This window comes from Neodiprion pinetum, chromosome 4 (genome assembly GCF_021155775.2).
Source record: "Neodiprion pinetum isolate iyNeoPine1 chromosome 4, iyNeoPine1.2, whole genome shotgun sequence".
NCBI classification, from domain to species: Eukaryota; Metazoa; Arthropoda; class Insecta; order Hymenoptera; family Diprionidae; genus Neodiprion; species Neodiprion pinetum.
This window is the reverse complement of record NC_060235.2, coordinates 21,940,991-21,963,000: the sequence shown is the minus strand read 5'-3', so window position 1 is coordinate 21,963,000 and position 22,010 is coordinate 21,940,991. Positions and strand designations below refer to the sequence as shown.

Below are 22,010 nucleotides of genomic sequence, written 5' to 3'. Positions count from 1 at the left end.
ATGGATAAAAGAACAGTCATATAATAAACATGTTCGAATTCAATATTAAAATTCTTCTTACAAGTTTTTTTATTTGAAAATCTATCTGAATATTATTAATTACAAACATAAGTGGCGTAATTTTGATGACTAATCATAAATCAAATCTCGTGGCAAACTTTTTTCTTCTTTGCTACCTGCAGAGAAGACGGCAAAGAGCCTTCGAAAGAACACTTATTTTCGATGTGATTTTTCAGAAACGTAGGTATATAAAAACTTACTGAATGCAATCCTTCAAAATAGACAGAAATAAATAATTAGATTGATAAAACGTTACTGACAGTTAAAGGTTCGTCGAATTGAAAAAGTTTTAAGTTGTAATTATGTTCTCTCTCTTATACTAGATTTCTAAAAAATGGACGACATTTGTAAGTATGGGCGATTGGGAAAAAGGGGCTGATCGATGAAACGTGTTATTTCGAGTCTCCGGAGGTGTCGGGACAACATGCAGGGCATACCAGGGTTGAAGAATAATGGATCAGGAAATTGAATACCCGAGTAGGAGTAGCATTTAAATTTAATTTCCTGTCTAGCAGGCGTCATCTCGGCGGGCCTGGAGCTAATTCATAATGCAAACGAACACAGGAGGACTCGGTGTTATCCCGCATGTATCCAGAGAGAAGAGTGACGTCTGCCAATTCTCCTCTCTACCAGCTTCAATATTAACCGGCTAATAAAGACACCGACGAAAATTTCTGCCGCACGTGTTTCCGATAACAAATTTCCCACCAACACAAATTCCGCAGCGGCGGCGTGCATAATAAATAAGCGATAAAAGTAATTATACCGTAGAAACTATCGCTTGCTGTGTTTGGGAGTCTCTCGGTAGGTATTTGTAGCAGGAAAATTTGTTACGGTTCACTCGAAACTTTGCAAATTCCGGCGGATTCTTCACCTATCGATTAGACAATGGAGATAAATTTCAATCCCTTCGCTCACAGGCGCACTCTCGATCCTTGTGTATCGTTGTCACGGGAGGGGATGTTATCTTATCTTGATGTCGCTGGCAAGCCGCGCTTCTGCTTTGTTGACGATCACTTGAGTTAAATTCTTGTTAACCCCGAATTCAATGGGGATCTGCGGGATCCGGAATTTGCTCGAAAACGGGGTCGAGAAAAAATTCGGAATTATTATCGGTAAATAGAACGGGTCACAATAGCAAATCTCTCAAGAATCGAAAATCCATTTCATGGAATATCAAAATCCATAAAGTTAAAATGTAGAAAGGTGAAAAGCACAGAAAGTCAAGACAGTTTGAATTGTACAAATTGTATCAAAATACAAAGTCAATAGTTATCGTGTAACAGAATTTTAACAATATGATAGGTATTATTAGTGCTTTTACCGAACCTTCTTACATTTTGCTTTTTTATAGTCGATTTTCTACATTCCAAAATTATCCTAAAGAAATCAAGCCACGTTTCATTGAAAGAAGTGTGTAAGGTTGAATCTATTGACTGTCTATATTGAAAGTTAGTAAAAGAGATAAAAAACCCTTCGAAAAGTATCCGGAAATTTTATTTGCACTAATGATTGTGATCAGGAACAATACGTCATTCATCATATTACACTATGGTAGTAGAAACGAATTTGAGCGACTTAGGAATACTTGTGACGTAAACAATTTGAGAAAAGCTTTTATACTTAGCACGCTGAAAAAGATTGAACTCTAGTGTTTTTGAGCTCATTTTGCTCACTTTTAGATTTTCCTAAATTGTGTCAAAAATATAATTCGACAAATTTTACAATTTACTGTCGTTATACTACGAGCATGGAATTTTTGATGAACATTCGAACGATATCTGTTGCACCGTTATTTCATAAATCAATTTTTATCCACCGTGAACATCACAATTTGTAAAAAAGTTTCAACCGATATCTGGAAATTTTGATGGTGGTCAAAATGAGCCCACGAACATTAGAATCGAATCAAGAAAAGCAATGTTCAATCACTCGAAACGTTCAAAATTTTTCAAATTGTTAATAGCTCAGCTTGTGTTATCCGAAGTTGCTCAAAATCGATTCAAGAATATTGTTTACTTCACGTTCACCATCAACCACCTTAAGAATTAAGAATAAACTAGCTTTAAAACCTGTGCTTGCTAAAGCTCACTCGAGGTCGGATGCCTAGTGTACTTGGTTTTTGTGCTCGTGCGCTCGCTTACTCGTTGTCAGTGTTTTACCAGATGACATAGTTCTAGGGGAGACTGGGGCACGATGACTCTCCAAAAAACTTTGGTATTTGCTTCACAATATACAGAATGAACACTGTCTTTGTGCATGTGACGCAACTCGAATCTGCCCGTAAGATTTTTTCTGCATAATGCTACAAATCACGTTTACACATGCATGCAAGTATAACGTATTGTGATTTTATGACAATAAATTTCGTCAAAAAATACCGCAGAACAATCACTTAAGTGCTAAAAGATTTTAAACATGACGCATAGCAATTTTAGCTCTAATCGAACGACGTTATTGTCATGTATTTCTATGTGCACAATGCCAACCACGCACCAATTGCAATTTTTTGATCCTGGTCGTTCGGTTTTTTTTCGGATTCAAAATGTTATCTGAAGCACGTATATTGGTTTAATAGTGCAAAACATGACGTTTTCAATAATCAAACTTGTAAACTTGAAAATTAGTCCTGAAAGTCAAAAGTTACCAGGTCAAGGACCTGGACAGCCAGAACTACGAAGCGCTTGCTCTGGAAGTCGAGTTTCATCAGGAAGCAGACCTGGAGCCCAGAAACTACGGAGCGCTTGTCCTGGAAGTCGAGTTGCACCAGGAAGCGAACCCGGAACGCACGATCAGTAGGTAGAGAACCCGGTACTCGAAATCTGCGGAGCGCGATTTTCGTACGTCCGCTCTACTACGCGGTTGTTTCCGGACTGAGGAATTCGGCTGGCTGATTTTCGTTTATATAGATTGATGACGTCAAGAGAAAAAAAATTTTGGGTGACGTCACTTTCTGAACATCCGAACATTCAAACTTTGGTTTCGAACCGTAATACTATGTATAGTGTATGATGATTTTTCCACGGACGGTTTACGCGTTAAGGTACCCACACCGAGCGAGGGTAATTGTCTGGGGCTTAAGCCATCGCCCTCGTCATCGTACGCTCGAAGTTTGGTTCTAATTCGATTATACGGCGAAAATTAGGCGAGCCCAAGAGCGTGGCAGTAACACGATTTGACGGGATCGTGCGGACGTGGGTGAAAGCGGAGATATACGTATAATACAAACCCACCTGCCGGACTGAATCAAGGGATTAGACTCGACCGATCGGTGCAGTTTAGTTAATCGTGCGAAGGAATCGGGGAATCGGGGAAAAACTTATCGCTAAACTCTAACTGCAGCCGTGAATTGCGGAAGATTATACTCACTGAAACTGGCGCTGTGTGAGGCGCCGGAATTTCCGGCCCTGCGATGAAACTCCGGTTTGGACTCGGCGATGAACGCTGAGAGTCAAGACCTGATCGATGCCAGGGTGTCGAACCTGCGTTGCTGCTGCTGTTGCAGGTGCTGGAAAAACGAAATCACGTTTGGACTCCGATAAAAATAAAGCAATAGGAATTAACATTCGGACTATTCTCCTCGTTTTTTATACCGAGCTTTGTTCGAGGTTTCCAAAATTAAGACAAGTTTTTTCACATCGTTTACTTTCATCCCTTTGACTTACTTTATGGCGGAAACCAGCATCAATTTACCGATCTATCTCTTTAGGCTCTAATTTTTTTCTTGTCCTACTCTAGTTTACTTCCCGCTCTTAATTAAATTTTCCAGTGTTGAAGCGATTGTACATGGACAAAAATCGGTACTTTTTATTCATTTTATTGCGAGATGGTCGTATGTACGTTGAGTGTGCATCACATTATCACAAACGTGAGCTACGAAGCTCTCTGTAAAAATAGGAAAATAGAAAATACTGGGATTATGAAAGAAAATCTTTGATATCGATGATTCGTTAGAAATTGCTTCGTAAATGTTCAAAATTTAGTAGATACGATGGCTTATTTTATTCAATTGACTACTACCTACAAATTGAATTAAAAAAGTGTGCTTTTATCCAGTAGGCAATTCAATATTACCATTTATTGATCCTAGCCAACATTGTTACAATATTATAACATTAATTATTCAACGATTCCAGTGTGACGAAAAAAATGGTTGCAGGGAACTAGTCGGAAATAGTCTTTTGAACAAAACGAGCCATTGTATAGATCAGAAATGAAACGATGCTATTGAATTTTTAAAAGTTTCGTAGCAATTAAGAATGAAGAATCGATATCGAAGGATTTTTTTAATATTCGAATATTGTTTGTCTTTTTTTTTTTACGCTCATGCAGATTTATGCAGCTTAGAAATCTAGTAATTCGATCAATACACAAAGTACGACCATGTACCGATGTATTAAAATTTGAAAAAAGTATTGATTTCTGGCCAACAAATCTCCCTCAAATCTTCTCTCTTCTAATTTACTACTCTACTTAATCTTGACCCCCATAGCCAACGCGCGATTAGAGAAGCGGGGAAGCGAGATCGTCCGATCGGCGATCGGCCCACGTCCCGGATGACATTCGATATTCGTGTGGCCCTTTCCGTCTCCGCAGGCAAAAGGAGTGCCGAGCTGTGTACAGTAATGGCGCGTGGTGCAGTATGGGAGAAACGCACACGGACCTGGAGAACCAGTTCTGTCTCTTATGCCACCTAATACCTGCAGACGGTTATTACAGGTATAATGCGAAGGCGGTCGGTGCTGCAGGGCAAGGCGAGAAACGTTACACAGTGTAATAACGGTACCGGTACGCTTTTCTTATGGCATATCTGCACGCCACAATGTCCCTTGGTACTTTCGCCTCCGTCGATCGTCAACCTTTACACCCTTATCTGCGGAACCTGCGAATATGATGTGCAGAGGATCTGCGCACATGCCGAAATCCGCGCTCAACGATTTAGTTCACGAAAATCAAACGAATAGTTTACACTTTTTTTCTGCATCTTTTGTGGCTGATTTTATTTTGCAAACGCTGAGCTTTCGCGTAAATTTATAATTTCTTATTTCTGGTGTACAGAGCAACTATTTTTTGCACGCTGGACGAATTGCGGTTCATGATTCTCCGAATGAGAATTTAGCAACGCCGTTTCCTCTAAAAATTACGCATCAAGAATTTGATCTCGTTTATAACTATTGCGGATAAGTTTTGGTATAAAATCGTTGTAAGGATTACAAAAAGTTTTCGAAGGTTCGTTGACGAGTTACGAAACTTTCGATATACACTGTGTACAAGTTCGTTAATACATCGATGAGGAGCTCTTCTTAAACTGCTTTGGAACAAGTTGATGATTCGAGTTACTCGTAAACGAGCTTTCGAAAGCTCATTGATCAAATTGTAATGACTAATTGCTGATACCAAAACTGATTAACATCTAATCTTTGTTCAAGAGATTTATACGTAAGGGTGATCGATCCAAACGATTCGAATTAATTGCAAGAAATTTGGTCCAAGCAATGAAATCATAAATTTTATTAGTTTAAAAAAATGGAGGATACGTGGACGCTTGACCATTTGGAGTTTCGACCAATCGAAAATCCGTATCAAGATAAATTTTTACGAGTTGTGTGGTTGTACTACAGTATAATCTTTATAAATATTTTCATTGATTGCCATGTTAACCATACCCAATTCCCGCGGGATACTAACTAATTGTACAAAACTTTCTTCCAATTCGAGAAATGTTTGAAGCCATTTTACTAGTACTGTTGCAGTAACCACGACAAATGAAATATTTCTTCTCGTTACAGTCATCGCATTATGAACTTCCCCACTGTCAATCCGCAGTCACGTGTCGCGAATGCTTCAGGATCGGCCGCGACGCGTCAGGTACGACGATATCGGTGTTCGCCTCCTGTTCTCTGGTCGAAGTAGAAACGATAAATCACGTCGCAATTCCGCGACTGACGTAACAGTATCGGCTCGAATTCGCGGTTCGCATTCGATCGCGTGGGACTGTCGTGAATTAAATTACCTGAGAGTTGAGTCGTGTGGCAACGTGGGCGAAAAAGAACTGGCCTGCACTTCTTCCTCCAGGGTATCGATCTTCGGCCCTCCCGTCGAAGGCGGAAGGTGAGCGAGCGTCGACCGATGGAGGCTGGCGGTTTAAAAATTCGCGTGCGAATCGCGCGGCTCGATGAAAACCTGGTCGCGTCGCCCTGGCCGTTCGTTAGGCGAGAAATTGGCAAACTACGCGGATTCCTGACTGACGTCGTCGGCGTCTTGGTCTCTCTTTCCCGCACGCACACAGCCGCGAATGTTGTTGCAGGAATTAGCACGCGCGTCATAGAACGCTAGTCACGTGACCGCTCTCGGCCAGGTCACGTGGGACACTCACCCACTCACTAGTCACTGTGAACAGCTCGAGGAGGTGGGGGTGGAGGTATTTCACCTGTATAGGTATACCAACACCTGTGCCTTACAGGCGAATACCTCCGCTTGGCGAGGTCCGAGCCGATTTCGATAACAGATCTATACGGGAGGGATGAAATGGTCGAAAAGAAATTGCTTGTATCGAGTGTGCACTGCATTTCTCTCGGGAGTGTATTGATGTACCTTGGTCAAATATTTTTTCCGATTAAATTTACTCTTCAATGAACACCCATGATATGTATACCTGTACTCGTACCAATCATTGCAAAATATGTCCACACCAACATTGTATACTGTACAGAAAATGTGCTCTGGACTTCTATTGGCTGTAACTTAATGTCGAATCTAACACCCTCTGATGTCAGCTTAGCAATACCTGATGTCAATCTAACGCTATCTAATGCTGAGCTACTAAATTAACCACACAAATTGTTCTGCAGTAGTCTATTTTGGTTAATTTTAAAATCACCATTTTGTTACAGCATACCTGTACCTCATCAACTCACTGTAAGGCGTATTTACACATCGATTTCTATGTTTTTCAAATGATCAGCGGATTTTAATTCCGTGATCGATCGCAGATGAAGGTACCCTATACATCAGTTATTTTAACGCTAGGTCAATGAGCTCTGCTAAAAGTAAATTGCGTTGATGGTTTGTGTGCGAACGTGTCATGTGCGATTTATACGCGCAGGCGGGTATAAGATTGTTTGTCTTTCCTTATATTCTTGTACGTGCATAAAAAGAATTAAAACCGTTTAAACAACGTCGCACGTTGAAGACGTGGCAGCTGATTCAACGCGGACTGAGTAAATTGAAGTCCAACGGACTCCATCGCTGCCCGCATTACGTCATTTCTCATCATTTGCCAGGAAATGAATACATAGAGAGAAAAGTTCGCCGGTTACTGAATCGTTTCACAACGTCTGGGGTTCAAAGTCCAGCGCTTGCATTGCATCAAACTTTCAACAGCAATTTTTGCGGCTCTTCTCGCTATAACGTTTCGTACTGACCCATTTTCGACTCGTAATGTTATTGCATAGTGTTATGATAATGTAGAATTGTAGAAATACTGACAGCGTTTATCCAGTACAAGAAATAAAACTGTCAATGAACACACCAATTATTTTCTCTACATTTATTGCACAACCCTAATGATCATTAACGATTGTTCAAAGATGCGAATTTGCTTCATGTCTGTACATAGTTCAGTTTTTATTTCTTAATCTTGAAAGATAGTAAGTGAATCGAACATGTACCGGTTCGAGTTTGGACAAAAAAATCGAAGACCGAGAAATAAGGAGCATAACCAATTCGAGATGGTAACTGACGACGCAGGGAAGCAACAGAAGAAGCCCGTTCTAAAATACTAGATAAAAGTATGCTCACCTTTCGGCGACGTTGTGGGCGAGGAAGGACTTGGGCAGCGAGAGGGATCGCTGATGTTGATCAAGAGGCGATTTACCGGGGTTCGAGTCTTCGCGTTGGGCAGGCGCACTTCCGGGTCTGGTTATAACATTGTCACCCGAGTGTTCAGGAAGAGTAACAAAGGAGCCAATCATGGCGTCCTCCATGGGTGTGGAGGCTCCCGAGCTTTTCGCGTTCCTGGGGCTTTTGGTGACGGTTCTGTCGGAAGTGGTCACCCAGATATCGCTGCTGGACGAGGAAGTGGACGAGGTACCGGGCGGAGACGGTTTACTCTGAAGAGTAGGCTCCGCGTTCTTGTGGACAACAAACTCTCTGCACTCCGATGAGCCGTTGCTGGAGGCGGCCTGTAGCGCCGGTGAGCGCCTGGCGGCCTTGACCAAAAGGCTCTTCGGCGTCCTTTCGCGGTCCAGAAGCTTCGGCTGGACTTCGTCCCTGATCTCTCGGCGACTGGACCTCTTCTTGGTCTGCACCTCGCGCTCATCCATCTGCTCAAGTGACCCGGGCGATGAGGAGGCGCTGTTCCTGCCGCTGGGGTCGACGGCCAGCCGGCTCCGAGAGGCCGGATAGCTCTGGGACATTTTCATGCTGCCGGGGAAGGAGCCGACAGTTTGTCCGGGTGAGTAGAGCTGGGAAGAATCGCGCTGCGAACAGTACGGCCAGAAGTTGCAGGTGCTGCTGTTGCACCTTGAGGACGACTGCTGCTGCTGGGTTTCCGGACTCACCCGGCACACTTCCGGGTGATGATGATCTTCCGGTGATATTTCACCAGATATCTGGCCACTGCCTCCTCGCTGCAGCGTTCTCGGTCGCTGGTTGTGCTTCACCGGCTTTGACGTTTGCTGCTGTTGCTGCTTCGAACTCGAGGGTACGAAGTACACCTCGTAGGAGCCGCTCGTTCCTCCTCCGCGTCTTTGATCACTCTCGTCCCGTCGATCACCGTACTGACGGTTTGACATCACGCTTCTGGTCATTGGTCTGCTTCGCGTGCCGTACAGAAATTCGGTAACCACTTCAGCCTCCCGGAGAAGTTCGTCGTTCAGTGCACTGTCCGTCGATTGGGCTTTTCCTGTTAAATATTGCCAAAAGTGAAAGAGTTGTTTAGTAGGAGTCGATTTTGATCATTTGATACTAATAATCGACGCTGTTACTTTGAAGGAAAAAATCTGCAGGTACTATTCAATGTACCTATCTGTGATTCAACAAACTGTGTGACAAAATGCGTGAGGGATTGTAGTTTTGTTCAACTAGGCTGATTGTATCTTGTCAATGGGCTTCGTGGTTAAGTTATTGGTAAAAAAACTGTTGGGAAGTATAATTCAATACCCTTATAAATTGCTGCATTTTTGCGTAAAATGATATATTCTACGTACAGTTGTATTCTGACAATTTGGGATAATCATGAATACTTCCGATTCAAGAGGCAATTTTTGGAGCTGACTTGCAGATCACAATCATTGAAGATGGCCACGTCAAGTATGAAAAACACTATCACCATCAACTGATTATTGGTATTTGATAAAGAATATTTGCATGCGAATAAGTTAGTCGAAAACTGTTTATCGTATAATTAATATATCTGTAGACACTATCGAAGGCTCACCAAGTTATCGTGCTACCTTAATATCATGATATTCCATCCGGTACGACAACTCGCTTAACAAAATTGAAGAACTCAATAATAACCATTACGTTTTAAGTTTGAAAAGAGTTACTCACGACTGGGCAGAACATGGCGTTTAGAGCGATCCTGAGACCGATGATCAGCATTAGCGATCTTGACAAGAAACCTGTGAGCTTCATTGGCCTCCCTAAAGTGATCCCGAGCAGGATGAGGAGTTGGCGGTGAAATGGCAGAGCCTGGCGATCTCCTTTCCGGTAACTGTAAGCTTCTCGAACGCCTAACGCGGGTCTGAAGCGAGTCGGGCGAGGAAGAAGCGTTGAGTCGCCTCGTCGCGGCGTTGTTGCCCTTCCGGAAAGGATTGGGAGTCGGAGACCTGCCCTGCCTGTCGGCGCTGCTGGATGAGGACGAAGAGGGCGATCCGAAGGTGAGCTGCTTCGCGGATTCCGTGGAACTTGGCGAACGGCGGGGAACCTGCCGGCCGCAGTGGTACTGCGAACCGCGTGCGGCTGTCCTTCCGGGCGGCGAAACCCTCTCGCCGTTTGTCCTTAGGGAGTCGGGCGAAGAATTGAGGGTCGCTGAGGCAGGTGAAACGGCGCTGAGGTTGATGGAGGAGCTGGGATTATCGTCCTCGTCTCCGTCCTCGTATCCCTCGATGGAGGAGTCGGTGTTCTCGGCGAGCCTGGGCATGGCGACGCCGCGGTTAACACAGCTGTCCAAGCTCCGAAAGCCCAAGGACGACGAGGAAGACGACGACGAGTCCTTGTACCGCTGAACGAACTGCGACCTCCGCGAGCCGCTCTGATCCTCCAGCGACTTGGCGGAGGCCAGGCGATGCTGCTGGTGGACTCGAGCCGCGTTCGACCGCGTCGGCGAAGCCGGCGGTGAGGGCGTCGGCGGGGGGCTGATTACGTCGCTGTCAACGATGGCGTTTGAGCGGGGAAGGAACGGTGGCTTCCCAAAGGCGTGCCGCGACCTCGATGACCGCTTCGTCGCCGCGTCCTGGAAGGCCGGAGGCGGGGATATTATCGGGGTTATCGAGGGCGGCGAGAAGGACTCGGGGATCTGGTGCGGCGGCGTCGTGGGACCCGGAGACTCGTACCCAGGACCCTGAAGTGCCAGGAAGTCTGGTCGCGGGGAGGCGAAGAGGTCCGGACAGTTCCCGGGCTCGCTGTTGCTGCAGTGGTAATCCGCTAGCTTGACCGTCGCTCGTCGCGGGAGCGGCAGCGTTCCAGTCCCCGGAACCGCCGTCTCGTAACTGGTCTTACGGTTCTCGTCCAGCGACCGCTGCTGCACTTGCACCCAACCCGACCGTCCGAGGTACACGCCGTCGACCTCGCGGTCGCACCAACGAACAGGCGACAACTCTCGGCTGCAATTTCCGCTCGCGAAAAGTTCGCCGGACGTCCCGCCACTGCCCGAAAGGAAGCTGTCCTCGCGTCGACGACCCCCGTTTCCGCCGCCTCCCGCGACGACGCTCGTTTCCGGAGCGCCACGCCCCCCCTTCAGCGACGACGATACTGCGCCTCGTGCGTACAAGGCCCGGGCCCCTGAGGTCCCCTTGCTGGGGGGCCTCACGCCCCCCGGCCCTTTACCACCCCCCGTCACTGGACTGCTGTACGTCGACGTCGTTGTCGGCGTGGATTCCCGGGGATCCGGGCTGCCCCGCAGGTGCAGTACTGATATGTTTGGACCCCTGGAATTTCAAGTGTCGCAGAGTATTCTATGCGTCAAATAACTCGTGAGATGAATCGGCTTTGAAAGCTTCGTGGGGTGCTGTACGTAAGAATTTCGTTAACGATTTTGCGTCATTTCGTATGGAATTCAAAAAGTTACTCTTTAGAAGAAAAATAATTTCTTGCACTTATTGAGGGGCTATTCATTTACAAATCAAGCGACAAACGACTTTGAACGATTTCAAAGATATTTCAAATGGTTCCAAGCGATTTCAAAATGATTCCAAGCTATTTCTAATACCTAATTTAATTGAGTTTCAAAATGATTTCAAAAGGTTTCAGAATAATTTCAGGGAGTTGCAAATGATTTTCAAGTAATTTCAAGCGGCTTTAATGATATTGAAAATGTTTTTAATTAATTCCCAATTGGTTGATTTGAAACGAAGTGAAGCGATTTCATATCAAAAGTGGTTTGCAATCTTGAGGGAAAAGAAGCTCCTTACGTTAAGTGTTTGAATTTCCGACGTAATTCAGGAATTTCCGCACTTGGAACTAGAAAAGATTTTATGTGCATCCAATTTCATCTATTTCCCGACTTTCTAAATATTTCGTGCATCGATTAATTATATAGCTGAACGTTGGTTTGATTTCACTACATCAGATCCGCTGCGTTGAAATACGTACATATCGCAACAAATTATTGATTGCACATAACGAGGTAGATAAGACACCTATACGCTTATCTTGTATTACAGCTTAGGTATGTCAATCGTTTTTTTTTTTTTTTTTTCAAAATACTTAGGTATTATTAGGTCAAAGTCAGCGTAGCCGATGTGTTGTTGCCTCCCACAGCCCATGAGTTATCTGATATATACATGCACCTATAGATATATTATGATCGAGATCAGAGAACTGGAAGTAAAAGCAGTTGTTCTAACAATAAGGCGTAACGATCATAACCGCGTGGCGACGTTCGCCGGGAACCTTTTACTCCGACTGGATTACGGCGTCTCGCTATGATCCTGACATTTAACTGATCACGCATCTAAAAGGGGGGGAAGTAGCACTAAATTGCTTTAATACGGAAGAAATACCCCGATGAAAGCTATTACTTTTCAAATTTATTCAGTGCCGAGCATAATGAAGTGATAAACGGTTACAGTTATTCTTCACTTCAAAACAACAGTTAAAAACCGATATAATTGTAATTTCTGAAGTTCGAACCTTAATTATTCATAGAAATGATTTCGAAAAAAGAAAAACAACTTTTAAATAAAATACATGAACTTCTCCAGAAACTGCCAATGGCAACTTGACTGGCAATGATTCTGTATTCCGTAAGGTTAATTACAACACCGGTACCCTCGAAGCGGCGGCGTGTGGCTTGCAGAAATCCGGATAAGGAAAATAGAATGGATTAAAATATCTGTTACACTATCTCTCCGAAGGATCTTGACATTAATAAATACAACAAAAAGGTTTCAACGACCACTGCACAAGCGTTGTATCCTTAGAAGCATTGATATCCCACCGACATCGGTGGGGATAATTATTTCACGAATAATTGGGGTACCAAAAATTTCAGAGCCGAAGACCCTGGCAAGGTCGTCATAGGTGGGGATCGACGACACGGCTAACCAACTCCAAATATAGTTGTGGCCTGGCCGAAGGCGGCCGCCTTCATTCCTGCGCTTAAGGCGGCCACGCAACTGACGCGACGCTTCGGTCATCCGATCTGATCGATGATCCAAGAGGAAAATCGGTACGAAGCAGTGAAATAAATAATAATGTTTTTCAGGAATTTTAGAGCCTTATGCAAGTTTGACGGAAACACCTTGGATTCGAATTGGGAAGAAATTTATTGGGATGGAGAAGAGAATGTTTGAATCAACACCCTGAAGATGATCGTAAAATAGATAATTTACCTCCTCGATGACATTTTTTAAATATTCCAGAAACAGAAGGGCTATAAAACTGACAAGCAGTAGGCTGCAAGCATCAATCCATGATTCCGGGGCCGGAATGATGCACGGCCCATTTCTTTCACAATAACATTATCCAGCACAAAGCATTCCTCGCCGATAATTTCATCGAATTTCCTTTCACACGGAATCACTGCACTCGAGATTGAACCCCGAGAAAAAAAACCGTTTTTTTCAACAGAAACAAAAATGATGCGAATCTTGATCGGTCACGTTTACCTGTCCGAGGAACGCGGTGCGGTTGCTGGAGCCGAGTGTTCGGCGGGGTCCACGGAGGGACTGAGACGCCGAGAGGCCTTAGCAGGCCCACCACTCTCCCCCCGACCCACGCCCTCGAGATCCGAAGATAGCTGCCAAGCCGGCTGAGCCGCCTGGTTCTGAAGCCACCGCCGGTCCCCGTTGGGTCCTCGAGGTAGATTTGAGGTGCCGGAGGTCGGAGGCTGCCTGGCGCTTCCGGCGTTCCCGGCGTCATCGAGGGATGAACTCTGGAACCGGGAATATCGGGAATATTAAGGATGAATTGGACTCACCATCGACGTCAGAAGTCAGGATGGGAGAAAATTGGAAATGAAAATGTCAAGTTGTCTTTCATATTTGGTAGCAAAAAATGCATTACCTTGACAGGGCCTTATTTCATTTCAAAGGAGATGTTTCACCACATTTTTCGCAATGCATTGACTCAATATGTCAAAACTAAAGCCTGGAACAACTATGTTGTCTGTACTTTTGTGTTGTCGAAATTGAACCGAAACAATTCACTGAAAGCCCAGTTCTTCGTGTCATATAACTTATCCATGTCGATCCAAACCTGAATAAATCTGAAAACCTTTTCTCTAATCGTTGATATCTTAGTTTGAGCTATTCGAATTGGTTGAGATTCATTTGTATTGCATAGAATCTCTTACTGATGAACCCTCAACTTGAAGGTGAATTTGAACACCCAATTCATGGATAATGCTAAATTTGCATAAGAAAAAAGTTTAGGGTACGTATTCACCTTGAAATTGAGGTTTTTTACCTTAAGGAATGGATGTCGTTTCATTCACGTTCACAGTCTTCGATGCAAATAACGCTGTTCGTAAATATAATCCCGAAAAGAGGTGTCTGGCTCTTTTGAGACTTACGTGGTTCACGTGGTTCTTGCGAGTGGTCAGATTCGAGTCCTGCGAGGACCCACGGGCGTAATGACGTACAAAAACCTCCGCCAGTCGTGACATGCCCGAAGAAGATTGGCCCCCCTTTGGCTTGGAGGGTGGAGAGCCGCCCGGGACCAAATTCGGGTTGCTGTTCTTCCGCTCGGGGAAAACCAGGTGCTCTATGTTTGACGTGTAGCCTGGATCGCTCCTGACGATGTCCTGCAGCGTGACTCTGCCTCCTCCGCCGCCATTGCTGAAAAGGTGGATAGATCCGGTTACGGGCGACTGATCTCCGCAACTTCCTGCCGGCTAACTTCTCGCTTTTACTCCTCTCTCCGGCACTGATCGCTCTCCAACGCTTGTCCTTACCGATCTCTAAGCTGTTCTCCGATCGCGGCAGTAAGCTATGATCAAGTACTCGAGATAGACACAATGATTAGCCAACCTGGGACTCGAACCCTGGACGCCTCGCTGACCGCGACGCTTTCCGTTCCCGCGGCCTGGTCTGATGTTCGTCACCTCGACCAGCTGCATCAGGCGACTCCGATGCTGACGCAGGGCCGGGTCTTCTCGACGATTCATTTTACTCATCAAGATCGACGATATCCGATCGGTACCGCTTTCTGGAAAACCCAGGGGATCTTATGAAACTCGGAACATCAGTTCCAAGCCTTTTGGAGTCAGTCACAACACTGCAAAACCAGTTCCAGATCAAGTCTGTACAAAAATGATCTTCAACAATGTTAAAATAATCGAGGACCGGTATTTTTTTATTGTAATGGGATTCCCTTTGTGCGTACGGAAATTCGTATTTTTAGTAGTCTATTGCTCGAATTTGACAGTATCCAACCGCGTTTGGTGTAGAAACCAACGTTTTTCATTAACGACGGAAGCTTTCTCATTATTGTTCTCTCTCCGTTAACACCAAACAACGGTAAATTCGAGCCCAACCACGGTGGACCACCGCATTCTAAAAGTCCGGAAAGTGATAACTGTGACGAGGAGTGACAGCTTGCTTTGATACGCGGTACGAAAATAGTGATGAAAAACTATAAATATGTGTATAGTTATACGTACCCGGTGGAGTTTGAAGTATTATAAGCTGCCGCTCGCATCGAGGCGCGTGTAGATTCCGTGAATTCCGGTATCTGTGATGGCAACAACGACCCAGAAGCGAGCAAGTGGTCAATGATGGAGGGTACGGTTTTAGTGCTGCAGGGGTAGAGACGGCACCTGACCAAATACTTTATCACCGTGCCACACTGGCAGTTCGCCACGTTACCCCGACAGCTCCACCATCTCTGTGCCATTTTAAAAGTAACGTTCAAGACCTGGACGATCTGGTGCATCGAGCCATGTGCGATACACTGAAATAAGATGATGTGGGTTCGAAGTTAACATTATTTTTTTGCAGTTTCAGTGAGTGGTTGAATCGACGATGGTCAATTTTCAGTGCACAGAAATCTGGTAATTGACGATTGGCTTTTTCTTCCAACGAGTTTAACGAAAGGTCATCGCTGCTCATACATTCAGGTGACCTGCAAATACGCCAGACGCGAACCTTTCCAATGCCTGAAATATCGAACCTAGTTTGATACTGAACTCCCCGTAGTACCAGGGCTAAGAATACAGTCAAAGTGGAACTTATCGACTTTCGATAACCCGCTAGACGGAAATACATCCATTACTTGCCTGTCCCAGATGCCGAAACACATTTTTTTTTGCTGCTCATCCGCTCCTCTACTCGGTTACAATCGTAAAAACAATACAACCCGGTGTTGGATTCACCGTTATTCGGAGGTATGAGATATTTAATGATGGATGGAGTCAACCGCCATTCGATTTTGAACCTCGGCTGTGTCATTACAAACAGTATCAAATTTATCTCAATTAATGAAATTCGACTCACTGATCAAATTGATGGAGAACGAAAAGAGACCTGGTTCTTCGATGTCAAGGGTTCAAAAGTACAAACAGGTATTCAAGCGTGAAATGCCTGTTGACCTCCCTTTCAACATGTGGGAGGATATTAGGGTAGCCAAGGCAGAAGGGTTCTAGTTACGATGTACGGGGAGTAGCCGATAAACCACCCGACGTATAGACCGACATATAATATCCAAGACCCCGGAAGTGAAGGAGCTAGGTGTCCGTCCCTGGCTGCTGTAGCCTCGTTGACCATGCTAAAATGACGAATGGTGTTTGGCGCTCGATTACCCTTCCCGCAGGGTCTTTTGCATCGTGCGGTTTCGCCGGAGGCCCTCGGAGGTCACCCCAAGTTTCATGCCTTTTTTCTCTCCCCCGAGTTCCACCTTTGAGGACATTTTTGCATTCAGCGCCGTCGGTGTACAACCACCCCTTTCTCCCTCCCTCCCCCGCTTCGTCATTCCATTCAAATTTTTCTTTATTCTTTACTCCCCCTTCCCCGCAGCGTTACCTCTTTGTAATTTTTATCTTCTATTTTTGTTCACCCTGCATTCATCGGCTTCTTCCCCCAGCTCCATTGGTGAACAGTGAGCACTCTGTATAGCCGATAATAATTCATGACCCGATCTCCGCGACCCGGCTTCTCGACAGGGTTAGATCACAACGCGTTGCGTTCTGCGCAGACAAAGAGCGCTGTGTGTAACCGTGCAATATCCATACCCACCTGAAGGCAGCGGAGCTCGTGTCCCCGTCCGGCGAATTCTGATATTTCGATACGCGTCTGCTCCCGTCGACGTGGTGGTGGGGTGATAATAATGATAATGGTAATGATAACGCTCCGCGAACCTCGTGAGATGACCAGAAGTACTGTCGAGTACCTTTCACAATGGAAAGGTCAATTTAAAAAGCTCTGTATTCACCGCGTTCACAAAGCTCCTCTCACCCTGCAGAACTCGACAGTGCTTTAAATGTAAGTGATTCGAGTGGCAGCTGGGGCGCCGAGTACCTTTCTCAGTCTTAACTGGACCCTTTGCGGATTGTTACACCGGTGATGTTTCTTAGCGGTAACTAGAGCTGCCCACTTAGGCTGACTTGAAAAGTTGTAAAATTCAACGGCCTATGTTCGAAAACAAATTTTTTCCCATTATTCTTGATATGAAATGGCAGATTGCTCTGCAATTTTAATATAAACGATAGGAGGGATTAATTATATTTCGAAAACTTGCAAGTTATGCAGAGGCATGTTCATTGTGAGTGCCAAGTCTGACCAAGCACCAATCTTTCCCACTCGTTAAGTAATCAGTGAATTTTGCAACCTCAATCCTAATGGCTCTCAGACTTTGATCGATGACGCGATCATGACGAGCCATTCCTGCCAACGTCAAGTTTTGACCGAAATGTGACCTAGCGATTTTTTAACCCTGGAAATGATTTGAGAGCAAAAATAAAAATTGAAGCGAGTAAACGGCGGCCATGTCGATAACGTTAACGCCATTTTGAAGCGTACGTCAAATGTTGTATTTTCTCGCTCCCAAATTTTTCTAGGTTTTGCTACTTTAGAAATGCGCCAATTAATGTCGAAAGGTGTTATGTTACGCGACTTGTGCAATTTTTCATTGGCTGAAAAGCGCTGGATTTGATATAATTGCAAAAAAGGGAAAGCTAAATTTTTTTCCAGCCTTGTACGCAGATCGTTTGATATACTCCGCAATGCGGCCTCCGTGGATCGCATTTATGGACGTTCGAAGGTTCCCTCAAACTTCCTTTCATTCATTTCCTTTAGCGTCGCCACAGTGCTCAAGTGCTCTCTCGCACCTAGGTACATAAAACACGTCGGATTAAGAGCGGCCTACTTCCCGCCGTCCCCCGTACTCGACTAATTCCCTAACCTTAGGCGTATATCCAAGATTAAGTATACGTTTTTTCCTAAACCGGGTATAAAAGAGGAAAAACCGCGCGAAGCGAAGACCACGTATTTAAATATCCGTAGGATTTACGTTTACCCGGAGGAGGTATACATATATCTTCTCTTGTTCCTCTCCAACTTCCGTCAACAACTGCCGGGTATCCAGTCTTCCTCTTGCTAAGACTTCCTCGTGTTTTCTTTTTTCTTTCAGTTTTTCTTTCTTATTTATTACTTCTTCGTTCTCAATACTTCATACCCATCGCATATATGTACAGGTGAAAACATAATCTTGTAACTGTGTTGTTCCTGCGGTTCGATGGAACGCAAACACGAAGGGAAATGAAAAACACTGGCGAAAAAAACAGCATGGAAGTAAAAGTTAGCGCGTCGAAGCAGCGTGAGGGTTATGGATTTGTTAGGGAATTTTGCTCGCAGTTTTGTGTATACGTGCGTATATACGTGCGTCTATAGAAAGAGCATAAGTACCAGTGTACATATTACATCTGCGTACAGTTAGAGAGTATATGCTTGTGTAGAGCCGAGTAGCACGACAAATCTCGTTAAACGGCGTAGCCCCCGGGCCGTATTAAAAATCAGGGAAGGGTTCAAGCAGGCGTGAGACCGATTAAAGGTACATGAATACGTTGAAAAATCTTTTTTTCCTCCCTTCTCGTTTCCTGTCCCTGTTCCTCTTTCTCTTGTTACCGTCTCGCACCAAAGGGATAATTAATTTTCTTATACCATACGCGACAATTTTCCGGACTGAGAGTCACAGACGACAAAAACGGGACAAAAAAAGAATAAGAGAAGCGAAATTAAACCAAGCACCAAGTGGCAATCGAATGAAATTTCAGGTGGGTTTGCAAGGTTCAATGGAAAGCGCAATTGAAAGAGAAACTGAGAGAGAGAGAAAGAGAGAGGTGAGAGAAAAGCAGACAGCGAGAAGGAAATGCACAGATATCTTACCTCAGTGGTCTGATTCTGCTTCTCCCACACTTCCATCGGTCCTGGAAACCTGACCACGTTCATCACTTTAACGACCCTACATTTGGGCAGAGTGATGACAGGAATTTGTTCAAGAAATTTATCTTCTATTTTCTATCATTCCCTTTTTTTTACACTCTAAAATCGTTTTCATTGTACTCCGCGTCCCACAAATTCGTCGAAATAATTCCATCGAACATATTCATTATTCATGCTTAAAACTTTTCAAATTTCAATTCACTGTCCAACCATTTCTCATCTAACAACTGATTCCTCGATCTCGTATTCATTTATTGCACTGCATTTGTGACGATGTAAACCACTATAATTAAAATTAGCTGCACTCTATAGGGCTTGTTGACGAGATGAAAAATTTACTTCTGCGCGGCACGATGTACACGCGATGAACTAAGATCTGAAAATGTGTCGTAGGTTCGATGAATAATTCATATCGCGACTGCAAGACGGTTGGACACGCGGTTTAAAGAAAATAAAATTCCGTATGTGTGAGTCGCAACCAACGGCTACGCGATTATCCGTGGATCAGCATAATTCGCCAGACCAAATTCTGATCTCCTCTTCGCCGTTGTCGGCACTACCGCGCACTTGGGCAATTCCGTCTCCTCGACTCGACGACTCTACTATTATCCGGCACGTTCCATTAAATTACCCACTGTACACCGTGCGCACAGTTGTGTATGCAAAGTCGCATATACACAGGCGCAGAGCGCCTGCACGCAGTCAAACGCGCAGTCACATTTGCAGCGCGTTGCGCAAACTTTCAGGAGTAGCAGAAAAAATACGCTCTCGAGTACGATCCTCGGAAAACAGTCCGCTCAATGGATTATTACCAGCTTCCGGCACCGTTCAAAATGCGCACAAGGCCTGTCATAGGGCATCAAATACGTCATACTAACTACCGAATCCACAGCCGAGATCGATTGTGTTGTTTCCCTTTTCCGAAGACATTCACGCGTGGTCAACGTCCGCTTAGCGCATCGCTGGTTTGGGGTGACGGGAAAATATGATAATAAAGAATTGCGCGCGTAGCCGAAATTCGAAATGCCCGCCTCTGGGCCGAACGGGGACGTGAAACGCGGTGTGCTTCGGGCGCCGGTTCGATGGTGACTGTTTCACCCGCGACCCGCAGCCGCGGCTTGGGCCGTACAGTCTTGGTTTCTCCGTATCGATTTTTCCGCGCAGCCTCACCGGCTGCTGGACCACTGCACGAGAGAACCGCGCGTCTTCCGTCTACGCTACGCGACGCGACGGTGTCTACGGCCAGGAAAAATACACGGACCCTTTTTGCTTCTTCCGTTTTCCTCCCCTCCCCACCTCCCTTTCTCTCCCTCTCTCACGCTTCTACCTCCGGGCTTGTAATCCGCTTCCTTCTTCCTCTGCTCCTCAGGAAATAATATGTCTCAGCTTGGAACGCCGGTCCTGGTTTCGTGCTTGATGACAAGGGTGCTTCGGCCCGCGTACACCCATCCACTCACTGCTTCCAGGGTCATCCGACAAAAGTAACACACTATAACAAATTTTCCGAACGTGGCCCCAATATTTTTCCACAAAATTTATACCGCTCCCTTGTTTTGATTCACTCGCCTCGCCTCGCCTCGCCTCGCCTCACGTACTTCCAGGACACTGAAACATGTTATACACGTACTATATAGTTACATATTTTCAACAGGAAAACAACAACAAGATAATCAGGATTACAGAAAAACTATTATTCTAAGCGTGGCACACCAATTTTCTAGACAAGTGTTCATTTATAACGTGATATCAGAGTATAGATTTGGTCATTTTGACATTTCCCATTTGCGCATACTCAACCGAACAATCAGTACCGTTCCTCGTTAATATTTTTTTTTTTTTTTTTTTGGTCGAAAAAGTCAGATGCTTTTCAGAAAGTTCTGGAAGGTCAAAGTATTTGTCAACTGCCGTAATTTTGATCCTTGCGACATGGACGAGAAATTGATAATATACTACGATATTATCGAGAAGAATTGTGTGCCACATATATTTACAAAAGGTCCTGAGGCCCTCTCAAATACGGGTTTAGCCTCTTTAAGAGGTTTTTTTATAAACAGTATCGATGTCGCGAAAGAACTTGTTGAGGAAATCAGTTACACAGAATAACCTTTTAAAAAGTTGGAGAAATGGTATAACATTAATATTGCAAGTATCGATGCTTGTAAAATGAGTTACCTTCGGTAGAGCGCATTTGCAATCCGATTTGTCTCTTCTCGTTATAACACCGTCATTATTATTGTTGTTGTCATATAGCAATATCGGTTCTCGTTAATCCTTATCTGGATTCGTATAGAGCGTATAGCTCAGCTTTTCCGATGTCGATATGTGATTTGTTGCAGTTCTTTTTTTTCGACGGGAAAATCCTCTGCGATAAATGTCGTTTTAATTACTTTTATTTTAAGCACTGAAGAGAGTTGGCGGGGGCGGGGAAGGGGGGGGGGGGGGGCGTATTGGCATAATGACAGGTACGCATATAGCATGCAATAGGAACTATCTGCAATGAACTGTCGATGTAGTCACGTACCTATTTAGTGATACCGGAAGTTATTGTCTTTCGGAGAAAACAGATATTGGCAAAATATGCACTTCAAGCTATCATGCTGGTCATCCTGCGCGTCACGTATCGACGCTTTTCCATAATCAAAATCGCACTCACAATCGGATAGTTTCTATTGTTTCGTTGGTCGAATTACAACAGTGAATAAAAACTGAAGCTAATGTTTCGCTCATGTATTTCTGCATATAATTTCAAGTTGTGCAAAGATAATCATTAATGTCTTTATGCTTATCTTTTCCGACATTGAACTGCGTTTTCAATTTGATAAGGCTTCAGTTGATTAAATATTAAAA

The 22,010-nt window shown here is 44.5% G+C and overlaps 1 protein-coding gene across 4 annotated transcripts in view; it reads right to left on the bottom strand.

The window, feature by feature from the left end:
- Positions 1-20,234, bottom strand: part of RhoGEF3 (Rho guanine nucleotide exchange factor 3) — a 33,511-nt gene extending 13,277 nt beyond the window's left edge. For 2 of the 4 annotated variants that reach the window (XM_046620543.2, XM_046620545.2), the window contains exons 1-8: positions 19,107-20,234; positions 15,389-15,678; positions 14,757-14,934; positions 14,300-14,564; positions 13,395-13,660; positions 9,616-11,213; positions 7,861-8,965; positions 3,430-3,568 (exon numbers count right to left, since the gene is read on the bottom strand). In XM_046620543.2, the coding sequence (XP_046476499.1) occupies positions 3,430-3,568; positions 7,861-8,965; positions 9,616-11,213; positions 13,395-13,660; positions 14,300-14,564; positions 14,757-14,902 (3,519 nt within the window). In that variant the 5' untranslated portion in view covers positions 14,903-14,934; positions 15,389-15,678; positions 19,107-20,234. The other 2 variants (XM_046620546.2, XM_046620547.2) reach the window with 2 other exon arrangements.
- Between the last annotated feature and the right edge of the window lie 1,776 nt (positions 20,235-22,010).